Raw genomic sequence first — 25,318 nt, forward strand, 5'->3', positions numbered from 1 at the left:
CCGCGGTGGCGGGGGAAGCGCCCAGCGGCCGGGAAAGGCTCCGACGGACATCGCTCCCCGGGCGGAGCGGGCGTGCCCTCGGGGACAGCCGGGATGACCCCTCGCCGCCAAGTTTCTCAACTGGTGGCCGGGAGCTGGCGGGCGGGGCGAGGCGGGACGGACGGTGCCCTCACAGCCGCGCGCCTCCCCTCAGCGCCCGGGCGGACGGCGCGGCCAGCGCTGCCCACCTGACTCCCTCCTTCCTCTCCATTCCCCTCCTCCTCCTCCTCGCCCCCTCCCTTCCTCTCTCTCTTTTTTTTTTCTTTTTTTTTCCTCCCCTCTCACTCATTCCTTTGTCTTCCCGGGGATTGGCAGGTTTTATTATTCCGCCTGAACAAGCCGGGGGCGGATTGGCTGCGGCGGGCTGACGAGGGCGCCGAGCCGGAGTGTAGTTGGGATTCTGCTCTGTCAGTAACACATGTGTGAGGGCAGCGGGCACACGCGCACCGTGCGGGCACACACGCACTTGCAGCCTCACGCTTAGACGGGCACAAGGGCCGCCCCCCGCGCCCCGCCAGCGCCGCCGCCGCCGCCGCAGGATCCCGGCAGCAGCTCCGCGCCCGGCCCCGCTCAAACTCGCCGGCTCCCGGCCGCTCCGCTGAGGCGCTCCGGCGGGCCGCGGCCGGCCAGCTCCGCGCCGCGGGAGGCTCGGGAGCCGCCGCAGCCCGGAGAGGGGGCGGAGGTGGGGGAGCGGGGGGGAAGCGGCACAAAGTGAAGCCACATTGCCAAACTTGCCCGGCGATTGCAGCATCGAGCGGCGGCGGCGCCCTGCGTGTGCGGCTCAGCGGCGGGGACCGAGCTCTGCAGCTCCCCTCCCGGGAAGCGGGAGCTGGAGGAAGGACCCGGGCAGACGCCTCTCATAGCAATATCTATATTTTTCCAGCCTGGGCTGCCCCTTGCCGGGCGGGGGGCTCCCTCCAGCCGGCGAGAGGGCGAGCGCTGCGCTTATTTCTTTGCAAGAAGATCTCTTCAGGCACCCCGAGCGGCGCTCCCCGGCCTTTTGCAATATAGAGGGGAAGCAGGTAAGAAGTGCCGGTCGCTGCCCGTGTCTCGCGGCGTTCGTGCGCGCGGCGCCGCCGGGCGCGGAGCGGGGCGCGCGGACCCCGGGCATTGTCGCGGCCCCGTACAAAGCCCGGCGGCGGCCGCCGCTGGAGCGCCTTGCCTTACCCCCCTTCCCAGCTGCCGCCGGGAAAGGGCTCTGCCTGCCTCGGCTGTGAATGGAGGGGACGGGGGGGTGGGTGGGGGGAGGCTGGGGCACCCGCTTCCCCTGTAGTAAACACTGTTCTGAAACAGTGGCAGAAAAGATCAAAGTGAGCTCTGTATTTCTCTCCTCTCGGGTTCCCTTCCTGCCCCACACAGTCTTTTGTTTCAATCCAGGAGAAAATCGGTGAATCACCTAATTAAAACCAAGACATGAATTAAGCATCCATTTTTGTACTACAAATTTCCAGCTCTCCGCTTGTCCCTCCCTCGGTCTCCATTAAAAAAGCGCCAGAGACGCTGTTAAAAGGGGGGTATTTTGCCTCTAGCTTCTAGCTCTGCTTTCTATTTCACTGACTCCTATCCCAGGACCAAAATTGCTTGGCTCTGTAATTACTAGAGTAAGCCTATTTAAGTTAAAAGCTTTCCCCCCCCAACTCTAAATGAAACTTGATGAGGGCCCGTCCTTAGTTATCAAGGGAGTCACTTTCTGGTCAGTCCTCTTGATTCATCTTTTTAGATTTAATCAGCATTAAGGTATTGCTTGTCCTTAAGAGCTTTAGCTTAATGGGGTTACTGGATGGTTTTCTCAGTGTAACGTTTCCCATTTTATATTTATACATATTTGTCTTCGACAAAGACAGGTTAAGGTGGTGGCATGGAGCCTTTTTCTTTCTTTTAAGAAATACGAAGTGATTTAAAGCGTAGGAAAACGGTTTAAAGACTCGGAGCAGGAAATGCAGATTCATTAGGCTGTAGCTGGAAACTGTAACAAAAGGCAATTCCTTGAACAAATGCATCAGAAATCAATTTACATAAAGGTACACGATGCGTTCGGATAAATGCAATGCTAATGGCTTTTAGAGTGGTTTTCTTTCCAAAGTCTCGGGGTTTTTGTTACAGCTTAATTGGTGCAGTTCTCCTGGTTTATTGTGCGGTCACTGGACATACCTCCAGGTACTCTTTCTGAGGAAATGTGTGTTTAAATCGGCCTCAGTTCTCCTCCTGCAGCCGAGTTGGGCCAGTGTCAGGAAAAGTTCGTCCTCGCTGCTCTGGACGTATCAGTCTGAAGGTCCTTAGCAGATAGCCAGATGCCTCGGCATGAGCACATACGGCTTACAAAGGACAAAGACAAAACATGCTGCTTAATTGGCAGTAAATAACTTGATCTTTTTATAGTATAAGTGACTAGAGGAACACCGGGAGTTTATTGGACCCTGGATTGAAGGCAGCAAATTAATCGGTTTAGAGTAAGCTTTATGAATTGATTCCTATATTATCTCTCGGGTGTCCTGCTTGCATAAAGCATTTATTAGAAAGTGAAAAATGCCCTTAGTAGCAGTTTCGGGGGCGGCCAGAGTAACCGCAGCCGGAGCGATGCACTTCATTACTCTACTGCTGTCCTAGGGTCGGGAAACTTTTTTTTTTCCTTTTTTTTTTTTTAAAGTAACAAAGCTTTAGCATTTAAACTGCTGATCAAGGGCAGATTAGCGAGACAAAAGTTGAGTATGTTTGTGTAGGAAGTTAACAGGCGTCCTAAAGTTCAATGATCTATTATTCGGGCCAGTGTCCTCAATCTCGAGTGTTTTCTCGGAGTGTTTTAGTTCTCCAAAATAAAACTACAGAAAATAAAATCCCAAGGCCTCGAGGGCCGGTCCGGAGCCCCTCGTTACCGCCCCGAGCTGCGGAGCCTCTCCTAGACTGAAAAACCAGTTTCACAACTTTTTTTTTTCCCCCTCCACTCTTCACACACTTTTTTTTCATAAGCAAAACAAACCCCGGGACTGTTCCTGACTTGTGAGCTGCAGCTGCACAAGCCCGGAGCGGGGGGGCGGCGGGTTGCGCTCGCTCTGCCCCCCGCGCCCGCCCCTGCCCGCGGCCCGGCCGCGCTGCCCCGCAGGGCCCGGCCCGGCCCGGCGCTGACCCGCCCCCGCCCCTCTCTCCGCGCAGGCCATGGTGAACCCCGGCGGCAGCGCGCAGCCGCCCCCGGTCACGGCGGGCTCCCTCTCCTGGAAGAGGTGCGCCGGCTGCGGGGGGAAGATCGCCGACCGCTTCCTGCTCTACGCCATGGACAGCTACTGGCACAGCCGCTGCCTCAAGTGCTCCTGCTGCCAGGCCCAGCTGGGGGACATCGGCACCTCCTGCTACACCAAGAGCGGGATGATTCTCTGCAGAAACGACTACATCAGGTGAGGCCACGGCCAGGCTGGTGAGGACAGCTTTCTCCCTTTCCTTCTGCCTTTTTCTCCATTTTTCTCTTTCCCCACCTCCCTTTATTTCTCGTGGTGGGTGTCTGCAGGGCAGAGGGGTGGGCTGGCTCAGGATGGCTCCTTCCTGAGGAGGGAGAGACGTGCGGGTGCGGATGTTAGCGCCTAGCCCAGGGCGAGTTGCGACTGCCAAGTGGAGGAAAGAGTTGGGGGGGGCTGAACGACGTCTGTAACTTTAAAGTGGTTTGTCAGCATAAAACAAGTCCTAACTAAAAATAAACAGCAATCAGAGAGGCTAAATTAATCTGCTTTGTTGTAGTGTTGAAGGAGAAGTGTGCATATCTGAACAGTAAATGTTAAAATCGTAGGGCTTAAATAAGGCTGTGGCAGAGGTGCTAAATAATGAAATGCCTGCCTTTAGTATCTGATTAATTATGATATTTACATAAGCACCTTTAAACTCCTTTGAGTGGAAACAGAATGACTCATTCTCTGTTCTCCTTGTGAAAGAGCTGATTAACCATCAGTTGGAGGGCCATGGACTCTACTTATAGCAAAAAACCAGTGGTATGATGTTTGTCTCAGCATTGTTACAGAGAAGCTTTGAACCGATATTTCTCTTAACTTCCAGTGTAGACAATGCAGGAGATAGCAGAGGAGGAATATGCTCTTGCCCTTTATTTCTTATCTCTTCCTCTTTTGAAGCTGTTTGCTTTAAATGCCACAGATTTGGGTAGGGGGAACTAAGCCTCGCTAATCTCACATCTGTTGGGGTACAGTAAGATTATGCAGAGTGTCCCTTCCAACAAGTTTCCAATATAATTAATAGAATTCATGAGGTCAGGTGCCCGTACGATCTTTTCAGGTGAACTCAAGCTACTTAAACTCATTAATTTAAAAGGAGGCATTTTGAAGGATTACACATTTAATTTGAGTAAATGGTTTGATAGACTGATGCACATGAATGCTTCAAGGAGGTGTTCTGTTTCAACATTCAGTAATTAAAAAAAACAACAAAAAAGCCCCATACCTTCCCAGCATCACAGAAACGCTTAGTTAAAACAAATTGTGTTCTGTTTAAATGCTTCTGGCTTCTCATTAATAGTAAATGTCAAGAGTTAACCCAGGATTTCCCTTCTTTCTGATGGCCAAGAAGCGCCGCTTTTTTTTTTCCTTTCTGAAGAAAAAAACAACCCTACCAAAAGCAGCCATCAAATGTTACAAGTTTGATTATGTTGTAAAACTTAGGTTTGAGAAGATGCGGATTGTGCACGGGACCTCCGTAGTTGAAAGCATGGAGTTAAGATTTGGTCACTCTGATAGTGGAGTCTGTGACCTGGTACATGGCCGTGGCTTCGTGTAGTGAAGTACATGAAACAGGTCCTGTGCTAGGTCTGAGGAATCCTTAGCTTTGCTAGTTTCAGAGGTCTTTTTAGAGAGAAATGCTAAAAAATCAGCACATTGTGAGTGCACAGTGGTGCTTTTTGGTCATCATCCTAAGCAACAAGCCTAAGTTTGGCAGAGTAGTGATTAAATAGAGCAGAACAGTGTTAGGGAAAGAGTCTTGTTTGAAGTGGAAAAATTGACACTACTGTTAAGATGCACTGAATAGTAGAGATTCATCACTCGACCAACACCATCAAACAAACCCTCATGTCTGATTGCTACTAATTAAAAAGAGAAGATGCGTCCACTGTGTCCCAGAGGCAAGTTCAGGCAAGCTTATCACAGTCCTCTGGTTTTGTGTTGCCAAAAATTAATACTCGTTTATTTTAATGTAGGCAATTATGAATAGGATGCTTTATCAGATGAGGGGTTTCAATTGATCTCCTTGTCCTGTCGCCTGACTTCTCTTTAGATCTGTGTAATTTGACTTGCAAAAATAACTCTGACAGATGCTTGCTGAAACTTGAACTGGACACTGTACACTCAAGGTGGGGTAGGATGGCCTGGCACTGCCAGGGCTGAGTAACTTGGAGCTTTCCCACTGGAAATGGACTTTGCAGGCTTTGTCGTGGGTCAGGCTGGCATGAGCGAAGCCCTCGCCCTTGTCGTGTTTGAAATGGTTACATTTGGTTGTGGCGGCAATGCCGCTCTGACAGCGAGTCTCAGCTTCCCCTCAAGCATCCTTGTCCCCTCCTGGTTTTCCGGCGGGCTTCGGTGGTGGCACATTCCCTTCCCCAGGCAGGAGCCACGGGCGCAGTTCTCAGCCGGGGATGCGGGGCGCTGGACATGACTGGCAAAATGGGAGAGGATTGATTGGCCCGGCAGGCGCCAGGTGAAAGGGACTTGACTTCTTCGGGCCAAGACCACAGGGCCGTTCATTAATGAGCCTTTTAGCTGTCTCAGACTGTATGTGGGGTTTTTTGTTGTTGCTTAAACAACACAACATTCCCCTTTCCCTCCCTCTCTCCCCCCAAAACCCGAAAACAAATTGGCCGTAGAGCTACAGCTGCAGCTTTCAGTGAAGGCCAAGGTTCCTGGGAAAAGAGGGAGGTGAAAACCCTGCTCCGTTCCCCTCCCTCCCCACTGAGCAACGCGCTCAGGGAGAGGAGTGGAGCGCAGCCCTCCCAACCTTGAGATGCCAGATAAAGCAGCAGCGTGGCAGCGAATCCGCACAATTAAAAGCTTTAATTAGTGTCTCCTCCATTTTCTCTTAGTTCTGATGGGTTTTATCTAATGAGATCTGGTCGCTGGCTTAGATCTGCTCGGAATGACGTGTCCGAAATGAATGAGAGCCGCGTCGCAAACAAAACATTTAATTAACAAAATTGGCCTCTAAGAGAGAGCAGGGAGTGGTGGGGAAGGGGGAGAGGGGAAGGCTGCCCGGGCGCCTTTTAAAGGGGCAGCGCCCGGCCCCCTCCCCGGGCGGCCGCTCCGCTCCGCGCAGCGCGGCGGGGGCGCAGCCCCGGGCGGGGGCGGCCGGGCCCGGCCGCGCCGCAGCGAGCCCGCTCCGGGGAGGGGGCCGCCGGGCAGCCAGTTCATTTCCCTGGTAATCAGCGGCAAGCTGCTATATTCAGGGAATGCTGTCCCTTTAATTGAACAGGCTAGGTAATTAAATGGCACTTTTCCAATAGGACGTGCTAGGTAAATCTAATAGTTGGTTATTTAATATCACTTTGAAGTCTGCCCACTCAAGCACAATGACAGCACAGGAGCATGTGAACTATTAGCTAGGAAAAAAAAAAAAAAACAGGATCTCAAAAATTAATTAAATCGCATGCAATTTAGGGGGAACGTTTATCTTGATTTGTCATAACAGAATTAATTCAAGGCCTCCAATTCACTTGGGGGCAGATCTGTTACTCTGAATTAACCAAGCGTAATTTGGCTGGTTTTTTTTTTCCCTTTTTTTTTTCTTCCTCTTCTCTAATGCAGCACTTGCCATTATGCACAGCCCCCCTTTTAAGTATCAATAGCTTCTGGTGCTTTTAAGGTGCTTGGTCTCTAGTTATTCTGAAGTACCTTTAATGGACTTGGCTTCAGGCATAATTTCTGTGTTGCCTTTCTTTGTTACATTTAATATAGCTGGTGCAGAATTTAGATTAAATGTGGGCAATGTACAAAAACACGGATTTTTTCTGGATCACTAGGTCTGGATGTGCATTTTTCTTTGCTAGGGCTTGGATATATGTATGTGGACACAAATGTGCACCATGTCGTGCAAGAATCAGAGTACTTAAATCTGTCTCCATGATTTTGGAAACCTTACTTTGTTTGTACAAGTTACTAGAGACATGTCTCTGCTGATGCTGAATTTTGAGCAGCAAGATGGGAAACTGGGTTGAGAAGATTTCTTGCTGCTTTCGTTTCCACTCTCCTACAGAAAGTTCTGAAAAAAAAACCCACCAGCAAGAAAAAACTAGAAGCCTTTGGGGGTACGGGGAATGCTGTTTTGGAACCACACAGTAGTTAATTTAAGGTGGCTCAGTAAAATGCTGCTAAGTGTAGAAGAGCTGCCTTGTCCGTAAAGGGAACCTCTTGATGTTTGTGATTGATTGCATTGCCCAAATGTTGAAATATTAATGACCTTCTTGGACTGAGGACCCAAAGAGGAAACTGAAACCAATTCTGTCATCACAATTAAAGAGTCCCCTGGCTTTAATTAGCCTGACCTGGGGTATCTCTACCCATTGCTGCAGTTAAAGAGAAAAGAGCCCATTAAAGTCCAGTCTGAGACCGATAGCTACTTAATTGAGCACCTAAAGCCTCAAGCCTTTTAAATCAAATACTGTCCTGGACAGTCCCCCTGGTTAGATAATTAGCTCTCCAGCTTCCCAGAAACCATGCAAAACAACTTTTTCAGTAAAGAATAGTTAATGTGGAAGACTTCCTTTGCTGTTAAGAAGAAATAACATTTTTTTAAAAGATAAAACTTATTCCTGTTAATGGCATTAGAGAACAAAACCATTCATAACAGTAGATGTGGAAAAATAAGTTTAATTTTGTTGGTAAATAATAATAAGCAGTGGAAAGATGTTCTGAGTTTGTAAGTAATTTTTATGAATTTTAGCAGAAGATTCAGATGAAGTGGCTTCCCAAAGTAGTGTTGTTCTGGGAACACGCCTGGGGAAAACTTAGGATGTGTGGAAAGCCTCGGGATTAGTTTGACTCCATTTATTAGAATTCACAGACATTCGAGGTGTGGGACCACTCTAGTTCAGAGAGAATAGTATAACGAATGCTTAATGAAGATAAGCAGGGCAATGAGATCAGCATTCCAAAAGCTGTGTTTTCAGTTGGGTGCTGCAGTTTTACAGGGGGAAGAGGGGGGTTGTGAGAGACAACTCACCACATTCAGATTCTGCTGGACAACTGACATCATCTGTCCATCTTTGCCCTTCTACCCAGCAGTGCCCTTGCTGCCACTGCCTTACTCTGGATTGTTGGATCTTTGCTCGGGAAGTGCAGCAGCGCCTTTCTGCCTCCTCTCACAGCCGTTCCCCGAGCACTGTCTCTAGTGCCAACTTCATTCCTAGGAATGATGAAGGAAGAAAAATGCATATTGCAATGCTTTGGAAGTAACCTCGGCATATCATGTAACTATTCTGAACTGGTCCTGGTTTGGAAGATGCCCTAGTAGTGGACCTTTAGTTTCCTGACAGTTTAGTCCCTTTGGCGGGGAGGTCCTGGCAATGTATTAGTTCAGCTTTCCCTTTGTAACCGCTGTGATTCTGCAAGAACGTGTCAATGTGTCGTGGATCTCAGACTAATTAGTTTTGAAATGGAGTTTTGATTGAACTCTTCAAATCGATGCTGCTGCAAAATTTGTTTCTCAGCTTCCTATTAAAAGCCATCTTAAGGGGCAGTTTTACTACTCTCTCTGTCGTTCAGTCGATACATTTAATAACAACTTACAGGCTATTTTCAATAAAGTGGCGACAGCAAATTAGTAGTTTGAACATGACAAGCCTCCTCTGCAAGCTCAGATTCTGAAAATTCAAAGCAATTATTTTTATACAGAGGCACACTGCAATCATTCAGATTACGGGTATTCTGTTGTAATGTGTGTCCTAGGTTGACACAAACAGAATTTTATGACTTTATTTGGACAGGAAGGAGATGCAAATATTAATATTTATTATGACACCAATACGCTAATTTGTAAATCCTATTGCTGTGTTTTACATCGTACAGAAAAGTGGGTCTGTGACCCTGCCAGCTAGTTCAATTCCCTTTTTTACTGCAAAATGAATTGTGGTAGTCTTTATAAATATTTGTGTCTATTAGAGACTCGCGCAAAAGCAAATAAAGGTTTTTCTAATTCTAGCTAAGGCAGCCTGTAAAAGTAGAACTCAATAATCATTACTGTATTATATTTTGAATCGATGCGTTGTGCCTTTAAATGGATTTGAAGAATTATGTATATATTTTTCTTCACCACTCTTCTGCCTATTCCCCCCTCCCCCCACTGCGTGTGCCCCCCCCCAATGGCAGATGTTGTGGTCTCATTTGATTGCATAGGAAAACTGCAGTGATACAGCAAACACCCAGAGAGATATGATGACAAATGGGTCCAGATCCCGGTAAATTACTTTCTGCTCAAATCGAAATTTCATTCAGTTTGTTGCTAGCAGAGATGAAGTAATCTAAATTGTGGACTCAGGAGCAGATAGAGGGAAGTTGGAGCAAGCATTTCATTATCAAGAGAGAGAGAAGGTTAGGATGAAAGAGATGAGCAGAGGCAAATCTAAAGTGTTGACACCATGATTGAAAAGGTTAACCCATACACATTATATATCAACCTGGATAGCAGAGAGTTTCTAATGGAAACTCTGCACTGATGGAGGTTTACTGGAGTTTCAATACACTGAGCATGATGTCTTCTTAGATATACAATCAAATCCTCTTAACCCTTTTGATGACTCATATCTCAAGATATGATTAAAGTACAAAAGAGTTCTTCATATAATTTCAAGGACACAATGCATTTAAACTCCAGTCATGAATTGTATCTTTTTTTTTTATGATGAACCCAGTAATCTGATAAAATGTGTGTAGTACAGAATTGTTTGTGTTTCTAGAGGTGTAAGTCAATATTTCTGATTAAATCCTGTGTAACCACATCCAAGGTAAGGTGAAGCTACCAGTTGTTACACAAAAATAAACTTTTTCATATTATGAAACATAAGCAAGTTGGAAGACGGGGGTCAGAAGTCTAAAATAGTTGTGTAATAAACCGTGGCAGTGATGTGCAAAAATGCCTAAAGCCTTCTGTGTATTAAATTATTCATGATCATCACCTCTGTTTCAGGTTATTTGGAAATAGTGGTGCTTGCAGTGCCTGTGGACAGTCCATTCCTGCTAGCGAGCTGGTCATGAGGGCACAGGGCAATGTCTATCATCTTAAGGTGAGGGCTTTTTTCTGTGTACTTCCGTTTTTAGCAGCTGATTAGTATTGCCATGCCTCTTTAGAGTAAAACCTGCATCTGCTTATGAATGAAATGCAAAATAATAACTAGAAGAAGGAGTACCTGTTATAAAGCTTTGCTCAGTGCGTAGCTTTGTTCCCTCATAATGGATAAAACTCTGCTTGAGTTATGTACTGCACAGTCCCAACAGGTAAGACTAATGCCATATTTGGAGATACTAGAAACAAAGCAGCTCCATATCTCAGCTGCACTTGCAGTCTCTGAAGTGTAATTTTCAAACCTGCAGCATACTTAATTTGTGCTGTAGTTTCACGTGCTGTCTCCTTCCTTTCCCAGTGTTTTACATGCTCTACCTGCCGGAATCGCCTGGTCCCCGGAGATCGGTTTCACTACATCAATGGCAGTTTATTTTGTGAACATGATAGACCTACAGCTCTCATCAATGGCCATTTGAATTCACTTCAGAGTAATCCACTACTGCCAGACCAGAAGGTGAATACTCCACAATTACTAATAAGCTTTCTTAGAGCTAAATGAAGATCAATTTCTTTTCATTCTAATAGTGGACATTCCCTGCCCCTGCAAAGAGACCTTTAAGTAGCTGAACTTACCTTAAGTTATTTAGGCACAGGGTTTGGGGAGAAAATAGTAACCTTTTAAATATGACTTACAGGGTGAGCGAGTTTATTTTGGTTTGGGCACGTGCATCTGTACAGGTGTTGAACTCCTTATGTACAAAGCAAAATGGAGAGCATACATTAATACAAACTTCTAAGAAAGAGAAGTATTTTATAATCTTGAAATTAAGGCCTACAAGAGAGCAGGTTTCTGAGGGAGGCAAATTAGAGCCTTTAATATGGAAATAAATGCCTTGTGAAGAGAAGATTCCTGGACTAAACTAATATATTTTATTTTAATATTAAAATTTTAGTTGAGGAAGGATGCTGGGGTACTCTTTCAGAAGTATTTTCTTGCCTGTTTTATGTGTCGTAACTCAGATTTTAAAACCAAAGTGCTATTTACGTACCATTCTGTAACACTGATATCTCAGCTAGAGATTGTGGATCTCTGTGGTTGATAGTTTTGGTTTCTAGCTAAATGAGAAAATGATGATTGCACAGATCGTAGAGTGAAGAAGAAAAAAAAAATTCTGATCAACAGTTGCCTTGTAACTCTGAAACTAGATAGTTTTAGATGTATTTTAATCTTCTTAATCAGTCCTAAAGCTATGCAAGTGAGTGCATTTTGATAACTGCTGTGCCTAATTTGTAACAATTACTGTCAACCTTGAGTTAAGAGACTGTTCATTCCACCCTGGTCCAGAAAAGAGTGGATGTATGACTCTTGCACATAATTTTATTCACATCATATTTCATACTGATTATGTATTGATGACATTGATTCATTTACTCTTTACAGCGCCACTTGCATGGATATTAAATCTTATTGACCACAGATGAATTTTAATTTCAGATTGGTGATAGATTTTTCCATCAGCTCTGATAGTATATTTGACTTTTTCATCATTAACCCAGGCAATCACACAGCACTGAGTTATTGCAATGAAACAAAAAGTGCACACTTCAGTTGGTAATTCTTTATAGATTTACAATAGGAACTTCATTAATGTCTGTAAGGATCACAAAAAAATAACATTTATCTGCAAGTAGGAATTCAGAAGATTAAAAAAAAATCTGGGACAAATGCTAGACTGATCTATTCTGTAGTGTGCAGTGTATTTTGTAGTGCTTTTAGTCAGTGGAGAAATATATCCGAGAAAACAGAAACTGTTCTTTATTTTACTTTTTTTTTGGTTGTGTTTCTGCGTTTCAATATCTGTGTTTGCTTTTTTTTTTGTGCATAAATTTACTGATTAATTTTAAATATTCTTTCAAGTCTTATACAGTGAATGTAATTACATCAAAATAAAGCATGGACCTTTTTTATTTACTTAATTTGTCAATTGAGGTGATGAGAGAATTGAGTACAAAAATGCTACATAGTTAGGCAGAACAAAGATAATTAAGATTGGAAGAGAATGTGCAGCCTCTTCTCAAGGAAGTACAAATACAGTTAAAGATTCATAGATTTATACTGTTGTGAATTTTAATGAAACAAATCTGTAATATAGACTAGCTAGCAGTGATTCTGTTAAATGAATATTTATAGGTATCCCATTTCAAAATATAGGTAAAACCATTCATCTTTATACACTGCAGTAAAAGGTTTACCATTCTGAGAGTGGTTTATCCACTTGTCTTCTACGAATGTAAAGTTTAATGTAACTTCAAATAGGTGTCTAAATTGTCATTTAGTTTTATCAGTTTCTTTCTCTGCCTTAGCAAAACATAAAAATGATTTAGCTGCAATAAAAGCAGCAGACATGATGAGGAACACAGAACATGGCTGAGAGAGCTCAAAGAGGACGGGGCTGGCAGAGCTGGTGGCTGTAGCTGCCTGGTGGGGCTGAGGGCAGGAGTGGTGGCAGCAGGGTTTGGTCACTCTGTCACTGGCTGGCAGTGGCACTGCTGCACCAGAGCGAGGCACGTGAGCAGCTGTTGGGAGAAGGTTGAGGGGACACAAGTTTGAGGGGTTTTTTATTTACAATACAATATCTCTGGAAATTGTTCTACCTTCTGCTGTTTTTCAAAGGGAATTGCAGAGCACCGTAATGCCAGAAAAGAAACACAATTACAGAAATAAGTTGATAATTCATGTATTTGTCAGGTTTCTGAAACTTTGGAAGCTACAGGGGCTGTTGCTAAGAGAGTTGTATTTTATAATATATTTATATATTTCTTTATATTTTATTTTTTTAATAGTTTTTTATTTTGCCTTTTCGACAGTCTAAAAATTTTACTATCAGAGATGTTTTACAGGAAGCTGCATGCTTTAGGACCACTGATTAAAAATATTCTTCCACTGTAACACAGTTGGCTGTAACAGATACTTTTTATTAAACATTACAGATCAATCATTTTCCACATTATTCTATCACTAGAGATTACAGAGATAGCAGAATATCCACAGGTTTTTTTTTGTTTTGTTTTGTTTTTTTTTAATTTAACCAAAGAGATTGAGACACTCCCAGCATTAAAACACATTTTTGTTATGCATATGAAGGTGACAGTGATGAACTTACTCTTGTCTCACTGCAGTTCACAGGTGACCAGTGCAGGCAGGAAAGGTTGCATAGTACAACATGGTTTAAAAACTTGGGTTTGTTTTTTTAAGGAGACAAATGCAGGGATGTTTGCCATTCCTGCCTTTTGCTTCCCTGAGGCAATTTACACATGTAAATTATAACTTCCCATTACTTGCCCTATAGTTTAAAAAACCCCTCTTTTCTCCAAACTCAGTACTGCTTGCCTGCTGAGTGCAAACTTAGTTTGTGATGTCCTGTGTGCCATTTCATTTGAAGGGGCTGTATTGTCAGGAATGCTCTCTGCTTTTTTTGTACTAGTAGTATTCCTGTGGTATTTCTTGTTTGCAACACTATTACCACCTACTGAAAGTGTACATTTTCCACTGGTTGGCAGTGTTCGTAACAAATGTTTGTCTTCAGCTTCTATACTTTTAAATAAAGTATGAGTTACATTACATCTCTTAGAGAAGATCTTAAAAATCTTCTAGTTTACATATCACTCAGCAATTCCCTTGTAGTTACATAATTGGTGTTGTCTGTGGCCATAGTAGAAGATATTTGATGCTCATTTATTAAATATGCTTGCTGGCTGCTCCCTAATCTTTGTTTTGGACAGACAAATTACCTTTCTCACACTGAGCTTCAGCTCTGGGGAATTAAACCTCCAAGCTTCTACTACTTTAATTAGCTTGAAAGTGGGGGGTTGCAGTTACTAATAGACCTCAGGCTTTTAGTAACTTAGAGAAAGGGTGAGAAAAGAACTTCCTGGGAAGCGCAAAATGTCATTTAAAAGCCATAAAAATCTAATATATATTATTTCATTTTGGTAATTGCAAACAGATTGTATTTGAGGACTATGGATGATCATTCCTATTTTATCCATGAAAGTTTAAAATTTTTATTGAGTTAGACACTTTTAATTATCACAATTCATTAACACCAGTATGAAAGCACATGTTTGACTTCATATATTAAAATGTTTATGTAACATTAACTAACATACCAGATGAGGAATTTAAATGGGAGGGGGGAATCCTGAAATATCTATATTTAGCTCTTGTGCAATGCAGCATATTAACCAAAGTTGCCTTGGGAGGATATTGGCTGTACTTCATATTTGCTTTACACACTATTTCTTCCAATTACAAGATTATATTACTTGCTTCTTCAAAGGCATGGCATAATGGTTCTCCCCTTTCAAACAGGGCCCAGAAAAGCCACCTTATTCACTGTATGATTTGTTACCAGAAAGTACACATTTCTTGTTGTAGTCTTTTTTTCATGTCTGCTTTCTTTAGTAGTGAAACTGTAAAAAATGTTTGCTTTTTGCTGTTTAAAGTTGAAACGTTAGCGGTATGAATGGACAGTATAGAAAGCCTTAATCAAGTCACAGTTAGAAAGTAGTCTAATAAAAAAGAGATTAGTGAATAGGGAAAAACAAAAGCAGTCATGTTATAGTTTCCTATCTCAAATTTAGCTAAGATACCCATTTTTATTTCTTGCAGGTCTGCTAAAAGGTCAGAGTAATGCAGAATGCGTGCCTTCATCTCAAATTTTGTTCATCACAGATGGATCCCATGTCTCCAAGTAGACAAGTCACCTTTGTAGCTAGCATCAATGCCAGCTCCATACCATTGCACCTTCTTTATTCTTGATTGCCCTTCCCACATTTATTGGTGTATTAAAATGACTGAATATGAACATTAAGGACTCCATGAACCTGGGCTAATGGGAGACTGTAGAGAAAATGAAAAAAGATCCACCGGAGGACATCTTGGGGGGGGCGGGTGGGGAAGATGACTAATGAAGCTAATTAAAAGAAGCATTGAAATCTGCTTTCTACCCTCATTAACAATTAGCAGGGCACTGGCCAGTTTGTACCCTGTGTTTTACCTTAACAACATTCTATTTGCTCTTTGTATATTTAAGTGTTGTAAGGAAATGTGTTTCAATCAAACTGAACATGAGATAAAGATGTGGCTTTTGTGATATTCTATCACAAACACTTTTATTGTATCTCTGTAAAATACAATGTATGTATGCATGTAAGTGTTTTTGTCCTAATGTTGCTACTTCCCATGGCAAAAGAAAAAAGGAAAAAAAAAAGAAAAAAAAGAAAGAAAGTCAGGCTCATAGCAGCTACTGTGTAGAAATTTTCACCTACTTCTAATTTGCTGAATGAAGAAAAATCTTTTATTTGTGATATTTTCAGAGACATTTGCTCTAGTATGGTGTATTTAAATAATAAAAAGTAAAACAAAACCGAATATGGGTTTTAGAAGCTTTGCTTTTTTTTTTTTTAATTACATTCAAAGCATTCTGCAACTTAACCTTACGTAGTTCTCACCTTAACTGTCAATTACCTTTAAAAGTAGGTTTTTGGTTTGGATTTTTTCTTTTGTCTTATGCCAAGAAGGGCTCTGGTAAACTACTTGACTATGTTACCTGTGACAAGGATAATGAGTACTACAATTTTTTTTTTTTTCATGGAGATTCTTAATTCTGGTAACAACAAGTACATTATAATTCCCAGTGCAGTGAATTACAGCACAACAGAGGTACTGTGGTTTCTTTCTTTCCAGTTCCTTCTGTTTTAAGGATGTGCCTGTGTCTCTGAGCATGCAAGCATAAGAGGGTATGAATATACCATAAGACAAAAAAATAAAAGCCAACGAAAGGTCTGTACCTCATGCTGGGCACTAGAATTGAGTATTCATGAAAAGGAATACAATAGCTATTCTGATCTGCACAACATAAAGTTGTGTTTGCTGTGGTGAGACTTTAACTTTTCAACACTGATAATCTTAAGGAAAGAAAAACCTGTTTCCTGGGCTGTTTCTGAGAACTAGCTGATCTCAAAATATGATCTGTTTACTGAAAGCAAACAAACAAAAACCACCTCCCAGTTGTGTTTGCTGTGGTGAGACTTTAACTTTTCAACACTGATAATCTTAAGGAAAGAAAAACCTGTTTCCTGGGCTGTTTCTGAGAACTAGCTGATCTCAAAATATCTGTTTTATGAAAGCAAACAAACAAAAACCACCTCCCCACAAAGCAGCAGAGCCACCTCTAAGCTTACAAAGGGAACAACTTCATTTTGCGTGTTTTTACCATCAGCTGTTTAGTTGTAGATTTGTGCAGAATACTTTGATAAAAACAAAATCTGACTTTTTCATGTTTTTAGCAAGAATACTAACATGGATCTGTGGCTGTCCACTGTATGCCTTCAGTCAGGAACCTGCAAGCAACGAATCTGCCTTTGCTGCAATTCAAAGCAAATCAATATTAAGAAATACTCTACTTTTATAGGAAACTAATGCATTCATAACACACCATTATTTTGTTTAATTCTGTTTTTTAGAAGGTGTTCAGTGCTCAGCTGCTTGGTTATAGAGTGAGCTTGACTTATTTATGTTGTGATGCCAATAACACAAAAAGCTGATTTATAGATTTATCTGTATAAACAACCAACAGCAGATATTTTTGTTTCAGGTTCTACTTCATGATATCTAGTATATTGGAGGGCTGCTGAATTTTTACTTTTAACACGTCAGTGCTTGAGGAAGCCCAGTTTCAGAGGAAACATAGCAATGTACAGTATCAGACAGTAAAGACAAAAGACTAGTTGCATAACATATAAAGCACAATATGACTGACACTATGTATGACTTTAATTAAATGCACTTGTGGGTATTTTAAATAAGTTTCTAAGCTTTTTGATCTGGCATTAAAGTCTTCAGAGTCTGTAAATTGTGCTGCTTCAGTATCTTTGAAAAGACACTTGAAGTCATATGAATATAGAATTCAAGTATTAGTGAGACTGTAGACATCTTTTTATATTCTTTCAGTATAAGCACTCAAGGTACAGTATTTAAATCTAACATGTACAGATTTTTGGTTGTCCAATATAACCTAGAAGTGCTAAGAAGATAGCTAATAACTTATAGTAAGAAATGTAGTATAGCATTTAGTGATGTAGAGGTTGAAGTTCATTAACAGCTTTAAATAAACTATTATATGACTCATTTGTAAAGCACAGCTACCTATTTAATAGCTTACTTTAAAAGCATTTCTTAAGTTGCAGACCTATAAGATTACAAATGTCACTCATGTTAGCATAATCCACACGCAAGTGATGAAGCCTTTGCTTTGATGTGCTAAATTGCAGGAGGACTAATGGAGCTATGAATATACAATAGAACATATTTAAGTAGTATTCTTGCTTTAGATAAAACACTTTCTTGAAACCAGAGGCATTTCACACAATGAAACAGGCTGTAATGGGGACGGTAGGTGTGGGCAGAAGGCTACTGGAAACACTTAGGTTTGTCCTTATGTGAAAAATCACTTTTTTTTTTTAAGGAGATTTGTGAAGAAAAACACATACTTGTTCACCTTTTATCACATGCATTTGCTGCACTGAGGCTGAAATACACCCTCTGCATTTAGTGCTGCTGAAAAGTCAAATAATCATTCAGTAAGAGCTTCCCTTTCAAAAATGAATGCTATTAAAAAAAGAATCAAAGGAAATATTACTAATCTGAAATCATCCTCATGAACCTGGATAAAATGCACTGTCTATACTGCATCTAAACATCTCAATCATATAAATTGTCACTCTTATTAATGAAACAATTTTGTAAAAAGATTGCCCTCTAAATGGGTTTAATGTTTTTACCTATCCAGCTGTCTAGTTATGAGATTTACGCATCCTGGCAGGCAGTGGGACATTAAGCCTTTCCAAACCAAATTCTGTTTGCAACAAGATACTGTCTTTTCAGTCCTACATGATTTATCTTTAAATATTTTAACAGGTTATGCAGTATCTTATGAAATATAAAATGAGAATGTCTTAACAAAATGAAGCCTATGAAATTAAGTCACATGTTCAGAATATTAACCGCACTGAGTTTGTCTTCCTTTTTCCCTGTTAGGTAACACCGATAAAATTTGCATCACATACCATTAGGGTAAATACTAAAAAACCCCAAAACTCACACAGTGGCAGAGTATGCCTTGTTATCAAGGCAGTGGAGTCACTGCTCCTGGAGGTGTTTAAGGAAAGACTGGACATGGCACTGAGTGCTGCAGGCTGGTTGACATGGTGGTGTTCAGTTTAACTCTGTGATCTCAGAGGTCTTTTCCAGCCTGATTCTGTGATTTCAAAATATCGTTTCAATTTAAACCTTTAATCAAAGGATTTTGCTGATAGGTGTATGTGAAGAGTGCAGCTTTTTGCAAGTATCTATTCTGAACAGCTCTATTAAAATAAAAAATCAAATCGAGATTAGGAAATGTATACATTTTTTCAGGTGTTACATTTAATCAGTGTGAACTTGTGTTTTGGGTTTGATGGCACTGCCTGAGACTTCTGTACATGGAGTACCAGATAACCCTCCTTGCTGCTTGCTACGGTTACTACCAGGTGTATGCGTGTTGTCAGTCCAGCTAAGCCACAGACAAGCTTACTGCAATTAAATAGCAATTTGTTTCTATGAAACTGCAATTAAAGTATTACTGATCAGCCATTTTAGATTGGCAGTGCTGTGACTGCATGTTAAAGAGAGGAGCTCTCGATTCCTTTCTGCAGTTGGAGAGGCGAGTGTCAGTGAGGTGTAGCACGCTCACCTCTGTCCCTTGTCAAGCTGGAAGTATGAGTCCTTGGTGGAGTGCTCTGATCTCATCACCAGCACGCTGAGAGCGATGACAAGTCAGGGCTCATCTCTGTAAGTTGAACTTGCAGCTTACAGGACCTGAAGTTATTGCTGTTTCTGTTCCTGTATAAGCAGGGATGTGTACGCTTCCTACGGGGATGTTTTCAGCTCCAGATTGATTCTGTTGAGAATGGACAGCAAGTTGTGGGCCCCGAGCCAATAACGTTCTGCAGGTCCTGACTTGTTAGAGCTGTGTAAACAGGGCTACTATAGCTCCTTAATCATAACTGATAAAAGACTAGAAGAAAGCAATCAATTACCTTATAGGTTTGGTTTGTTTTGTTTGTTCTTTGTTTTTTGTTTTTTTAATAAAAAGCAAAAGTTTATCTGACACTGTGATTATTTTCACGCTCATACAAGGGATGAGAGATTAAAGCAATCTGATGGGTTTACCTGTGTGCACCTGGGGTTTGCTGGCAACTATATGCTTGTGATATTCTGGGAAGCCACAATGCTCCTGCCCCTAGGCCTTGCAGAACCCACCAGCCACTGCCTGGAGTCCCTGAACAAGCTTCTATCATTCCTGGTTGACTTGAAATCTGAAATGTAAATTTTGGGTGCAAATTAAAAACTTGTTTGTAAGAACTCAGAGAGGAATTAACTTTGTAGTGGTAATTTTGTTTTTTAATTATCACCATATTTTAACAAAGTCTGAGACATGTTAACTTTAGTTCCTGCATTTTTGTGGAGTAGAGGCTGTAGACATCCTGGTTCCTCTGCCAGAGGGGATGACATCACACCTGTGGCATGCATGAGATAAGCATTGCTTCATTTAGGCACAGGTTCTTGGCTCTGAGAGATGTTCCTTGTGGGGGTGAAGGCTGGGGTCCTGCAGTGTGACCCATGGGGTGGGTGACTGCTGCTGGGGAAACTGCTGCAGGTTTGCTGGTCATGTGGCACATGGATAACAAATGTCACCTGAGCAGCTCTTGGCTCCTGGCAAATGGCAGGTAAAATGCCTGTGCTTAAACCTAAAAGTGAAAATGGCCCAGCTGACAGTAATTCATTCACCCTGGTAGAGCGGTCTTATGTCTGAGCCCAAGGCCTGAAAAGAGCCCTGTTTACTGGAGACAGACGCTGCTGTGTTGAGGAATTTTTTTTCCTTCCTCTGTGGGTATTTTTTAATGAGTTCTGTTGTTGTGTTTCTTTTCACAGTACTTCTAGCATTAAGCTTACAGAAATGTTTTTGGTGTGCAGAGAGGGAGGCATAGCAGGTATGGGGATGTTTTGGTGTGCAGGAGGCTGCACTTCAGAGAGGGAGGCATAGCAGGTATGGGGATAGTTGGGGCTTGCTCACCAGAGGCTTTTTTTACCCCACTCACCTGTAGCTTGCCCACTGAAGGAGGGCAGTATCAAGGAAGGCTCTGAGGCTCAGGCTCCTGAAGGACCAGAAAAGGGCCTCAGCTTTCAAACAGCACCCCAGGAAGGCCGGACGTTTTAATAGGTGCAAACTTTCAGCAAATGTAAGCTGAAAGTTCTCTCATATTCATTGTCATAATGGAGACCTTGTAGACCATTTTGCTGTTTTGTTCTCATGTGTAATATCGCTCTTACATTTTTGTGATCATTTTATCTTCCTAAATCAGTTCTCTGTTACATTATTCACCTGAGCTTACAAATGCTAAAGCTTGAATTTTTTTTTAATTATCAAAATGTTTAAAAAATATGTTTTGCTTTTTAGAATTGTTTTTGCTATTGTGTATTTACCTTTAAAAAACCAAAATCAAAACAAAATCCCTCAGCAATTTTGTTGAAACAGTCCTACAAACTGTAGCATTAAGACCAAAATTAGGCCTGAGACATGCCTGCCCCAAAATAATTTTTTGAGAGAGAGTATAGTGGAGATAAAAGGACATTTTGAAAGAAGTTGTTCTTCCTGGTTGGGTGCTGGCCTCCTGTGAGGAGGCACAGCAAGATGGGCAGCATGAAAGGAGCCCCCACAGACAGAGCCTGCCCCGCCACCTTTCCCAGCACTGGTGACAGGTCCCCTCTGGTGCCCATCGTGTCCTTTGCTTTTAGTGGTGGCTGCTGCCAGTGAAGCTGCCTGTGAGGAGGCACGGTGAGATGGGCAGCATGAAAGGAGCCCCCACAGACAGAGCCTGCCCCGCCACCTTTCCCAGCACTGGTGACAGGTCCCCTCTGGTGCCCATCGTGTCCTTTGCTTTTAGTGGTGGCTGCTGAGCAAGCCAAAGTTCTCCCTGCGCAGTCAGATTCCTCTGCAGCTAAACCAGATGATGTTTCTTTCTCACATTGTTGGAATATGCTGTTAATTACATTTTGAAATATCCATATATTTTTCCTCTTAGGGGATCTTATGAGCAAGGTTCTCGCTAACAACTTCTGTGGTTCACCATAACCTCTCAGAATCATCATTGCTTCCATTGAACCTATGCCAGTTGTTTTGTTAAACTAAGTTGAGAGAACGGGGCCTATATTAATTCTCGAAAGGCAAGAGATTGCCCTGTGATTTGGGGAAATCTTGATTGCTTACAGTATGAATAAATGAACAAGGCAGATATTAACTTTACACCTGACTTCAATTTCTTTGAGCAGTGAAGAAATGTCCAGTAGGAGGGTAAAAATCCAGCTAAAACTCATAAGCCAGCCATTAATAGGCTAACTTTATTGTGCTGTAAAATCTTCAGCAGCTTATAGAAAACAAAGGGGCAATGAATGCAGTATTTGTCTTTTATTCTTAGGAAAAAACGTTAAGATCAAACGGTCCCTAAAAGACTGAGCTGATATGCATCCCACTTACATATTTTTGGATATCGTCTGATATTCATTCCACTGATGTATTTGATAGGTAATTACATCAGCCATATCGAGATGCTGATACCAAATAGTGGAAGACTTCAGTGTTTTGCCATAAAGCTTATACCCCTTGTTACTGAGCTCCCATCGCACTTGAGATCTGCAGCAATCATTTGAAAGATGTAGTTGGTATTTTTGTGCTTATGCCACATTTAAAAATTATTATTCTTGCTTCATCAGTTAGTCTTTTTAGCTGACTTGAAAAAAAAGCATATTGCAAATGAGCTACTATTCTTATTTGTTGTTTTAAGAAGGGTAAGCACTGAAGTATTCAAATGGAACAGATTATACCTTTAATTACATCCAAACAGGATGCTGAGCTGATTTTTCTATTTTCCATTTAATTGCTATAGTTCAAAAAGATATTGCAAATTTGTAGATGAATTATTTAAGCATAGCCTTCTGGCCTCTGTGTTCGGGAGAGACCAAACGGGGCGGGGGGGGGAAAAGAAAACAGAATTTAAAGGCAAAAATTACCACTTCCTTCTTTAAGAAAAAAGCTTGAATAAAACATCTTGGGGGAAGATTTTTTTTACCTGGAGAGATATTTTATGCTTCATGGGAGCATCTTCATTCTCCATGGGATTTGTTTGTATCCCACCAACCACAGCGGGTGCCTGGCTCCTGAGGGCCCCCCTGTCTCATGCCTTGGGTACAGAAGTGCTGCTTCTTCTCCAACCTGCTCCTTGGTGACTGTGCTGCTTCACAGATGCAATCCCAACCAGCCACCCTTTTCACGGATGTGCTCGATCTCTGTTCTCCTACGTACAAAATGAGAATAATGAAAGCAAGCACAATTCATCAGTTCTTAAACTAAATATATTTCCATTTTCTTTGCATGTGCATGTGTATATATCATTCACTGTAAAGATTTTGAATATGTGCAATGACATTACAGCCAGTGATAAATCCTACTCACTTACTATATGTGTTATTTGCTGCAACATTAAACTCAGTAAGAATTTTATATGTAACTTATACCAAAACTAAATATATTGTGAAATTCATGCACAGCTGTAAACAAGTACATCACTCCCTGCTTCAACACAGTTGAAGGTGGCAGCTTGTGTGGCAATTCTTTTGTAAACAACTGTACACATTCCAAAGAATAAGTCAGTTAATTACATTTTTAATGATGTTTTTAGAAAAGAATATTCTTGGTGGGGGGGGAAACCCCCAACTCATAAACCAACAAGAAAAGTAAACCTAAAGCTTGTACTTTACAAAGAAATGCTGTCAGTGAAAAACTGGACTCTGCTGGGCACAGGTCTTTTTCTCCCCCCACGTTATTTTTTTTCTTGTGCTGAACTTGCCTGCGTAAAGTACTTTTTTATAGCTCTACTGTGAATTCAAAGAAAGATGACACTGGCACAATCTATTCAAGTTTTTTGGTGGATTATCTCATTTCATTATTTTCAATGCTACTAAGTATGTGCTACCCACTTAGAGAGCTGATGTGGTGCATAGCAAAGCTCAAGATGTCCTCTTAAACACACAAAGCTTATGCAAGGCCGTGACACAAGTAGGTTTTAAACTTCAGCAGTGTTGGCAGCTCTGAAGGGCTGATACAATACAGCCTTGCTGACACGTCACAGGTTACAGGGAGAGATTGAGGAAGAAACTGAACTAACCAGAGTAAGACTAGGACACAACTTTTATTGATGGAGTTCAGGGGAAAGAGGCACCGGGGGCAGCTGTATTAATCCCATAATAACTTGAAATATAATCAGTACATTGCTGCAGGGATGGCTAGGAAGGCAGGGAGGTGGAGGTGTCAGGGTTTAAGTTCACAGGCATTCCCAGTTCATTAAAAAGTGAATCAATCAGAAAAACAGGCTGGCTTTTCAAAGGGCTGGCACTTGCGAACGGGCTACGGACGTCGGGAGGAACACAGATGGTGAGCCCGGCCTTGTGCAGGGGCTGCTGGAGCTCACCAGCCATTCATTTGAGGAGACGGCTCTGTTCTACCCTGCTCAAACCAGTAAAATGTGTTATAATGTGCTAGGGGAGATTCTGGCTGCATTCTGAGAACTTAAAAGCTAGGCAGTGTTGGTGCTCAGGGCCATATTAAGGTGATGCTGATAGATGTTTATAAAGGGAAAAAAGTTTTGTTTTATAATTTCTAGAGTGGTGGTTTAACCAGCAGGCAAACGGGCAGAAGGAGTCTGCCTACAGGACCCCTCTTTGTAAGCAGCTGGTATAGTAATTAGCTCATTACTATTAATTTTTGCCATCCCTGGACTGATCAATGATGTATTTTAAAAAAAAAGTGGAATCTGTGTATCTGGATCTGGCATTTCCTACATCCTTTTGATGAAGCTGGTGTACGTACACAGACCAGAGAACATCCTTAGAGAATGAGCTTACTCACACCCACAGGCACTTGAAGGTTTAGGACAGAATGCCCTATATTTAAATAGGACTCATGACTTTTTAATTACTGCACAGTGCAACAGGGCTCAGTGAGAACACATGGTTGTCCAAACTGGTGTGCTGTGATTGCTCACCACTGGTATGAGAGTGCATTTAATCAGTGATCTGTAGCTCACCTGAGACTCAGCACCCACCACAGGCACAGGTAGGAACACTGACAGACGGTATTTCCACAGGAACCTCAGCCCTGTGTCGGGAAGGTGGTATAAAAGAAGCTCTGTCCTATGGATGAGTGGTGCAGGTTGAAGAACATCCATGTTAGAAGGCAGCAGTGTCACTGGGACCTGGTAGCTCCTTAGAGGGAAGCACATCCTTCTGTGGACATCTTTGCTGGAATGTGAGCCCGTATCTTCCTCTGTATCTGCCCTCTTTCATGGATCCTGCCATGCCTGCAATGGGCCAGGGACTGACCTCAGGTTAATTAATAGTTCCACTGATTGCTGGAGGAGCTGTGGAGAAGGGCAAAGACATACTTGTCAGTGTTACAGTTAAGACAGGCAGGCTCTTTTTTTGACATTTCCTTTTAAATAATTTTTGCTTTCTAAGATGTTTATAACAACATGAACAACTCAACAAACCTATTATTCAGCAAATATTCACAGCAAATATTTGGCAGGTGCATATTTTAATCCTACCTTCCCACCTTCACTGTACATTACTTTGGACTAGCAAAAGACTTCCTTGGATATGATTAGCCATAGCACAAACCTCTCCATATCTCTACAATGTGGTTTAAAGCACAAGCCAGGCGGATTCCACACCTCTTTTCTTGCATTCATAGGTCTTTCCAAGCACTATCCTGAGCCACAGCCTAAGGCCAGTGAGTAGAAAACCTACCTGCTGGTTTAATTTTATTTTCTTGTTTAGTGTCAGTTTCAAGCCTTCCAGAAATGG

General features: G+C 42.1%; 1 protein-coding gene and 1 long non-coding RNA gene across 4 annotated transcripts in view; one reads left to right on the forward strand and one right to left on the reverse strand.

The window, feature by feature from the left end:
- The first annotated feature begins 408 nt into the window (after positions 1 to 408).
- On the forward strand, positions 409 to 15,725 carry LMO4 (LIM domain only 4). The gene is made up of 5 exons (XM_039727082.1): positions 409 to 1,061; positions 3,190 to 3,428; positions 10,201 to 10,297; positions 10,655 to 10,810; positions 14,969 to 15,725. The coding sequence occupies exons 2-5, from the start codon at positions 3,193 to 3,195 to the stop codon at positions 14,975 to 14,977; spliced, it is 498 nt and encodes a 165-aa protein (XP_039583016.1). The 5' UTR covers positions 409 to 1,061; positions 3,190 to 3,192; the 3' UTR covers positions 14,978 to 15,725.
- Positions 15,548 to 25,318, reverse strand: part of LOC120510828 — a 169,757-nt gene continuing 159,986 nt past the window's right edge. For all 3 annotated transcript variants that reach the window (XR_005629602.1, XR_005629603.1, XR_005629601.1), the window contains 4 exons: positions 24,541 to 24,873; positions 22,528 to 22,752; positions 16,507 to 19,298; positions 15,548 to 16,362 (listed from right to left, as the gene is read on the reverse strand). This is a non-coding gene — a long non-coding RNA (uncharacterized LOC120510828). The remainder of the gene's footprint in view (positions 16,363 to 16,506; positions 19,299 to 22,527; positions 22,753 to 24,540; positions 24,874 to 25,318) is intronic.

This window comes from Passer montanus, unplaced genomic scaffold (assembly GCF_014805655.1).
Source record: "Passer montanus isolate IOZ18808 unplaced genomic scaffold, ASM1480565v1 scaffold60, whole genome shotgun sequence".
Lineage (NCBI taxonomy): Eukaryota > Metazoa > Chordata > Aves > Passeriformes > Passeridae > Passer > Passer montanus.

Bases quoted from the DNA above. Each gene is read 5' to 3' on its own strand.
- LMO4 (XM_039727082.1), top strand. From the start codon at position 3,193: ATGGTGAACCCCGGCGGCAGCGCGCAGCCGCCCCCGGTCACGGCGGGC. The intron at 3,429-10,200 runs GTGAGGCCACGG...CCTCTGTTTCAG, and splicing joins TGCAGAAACGACTACATCAG to GTTATTTGGAAATAGTGGTG. The intron at 10,298-10,654 runs GTGAGGGCTTTT...TTCCTTTCCCAG, and splicing joins GCAATGTCTATCATCTTAAG to TGTTTTACATGCTCTACCTG.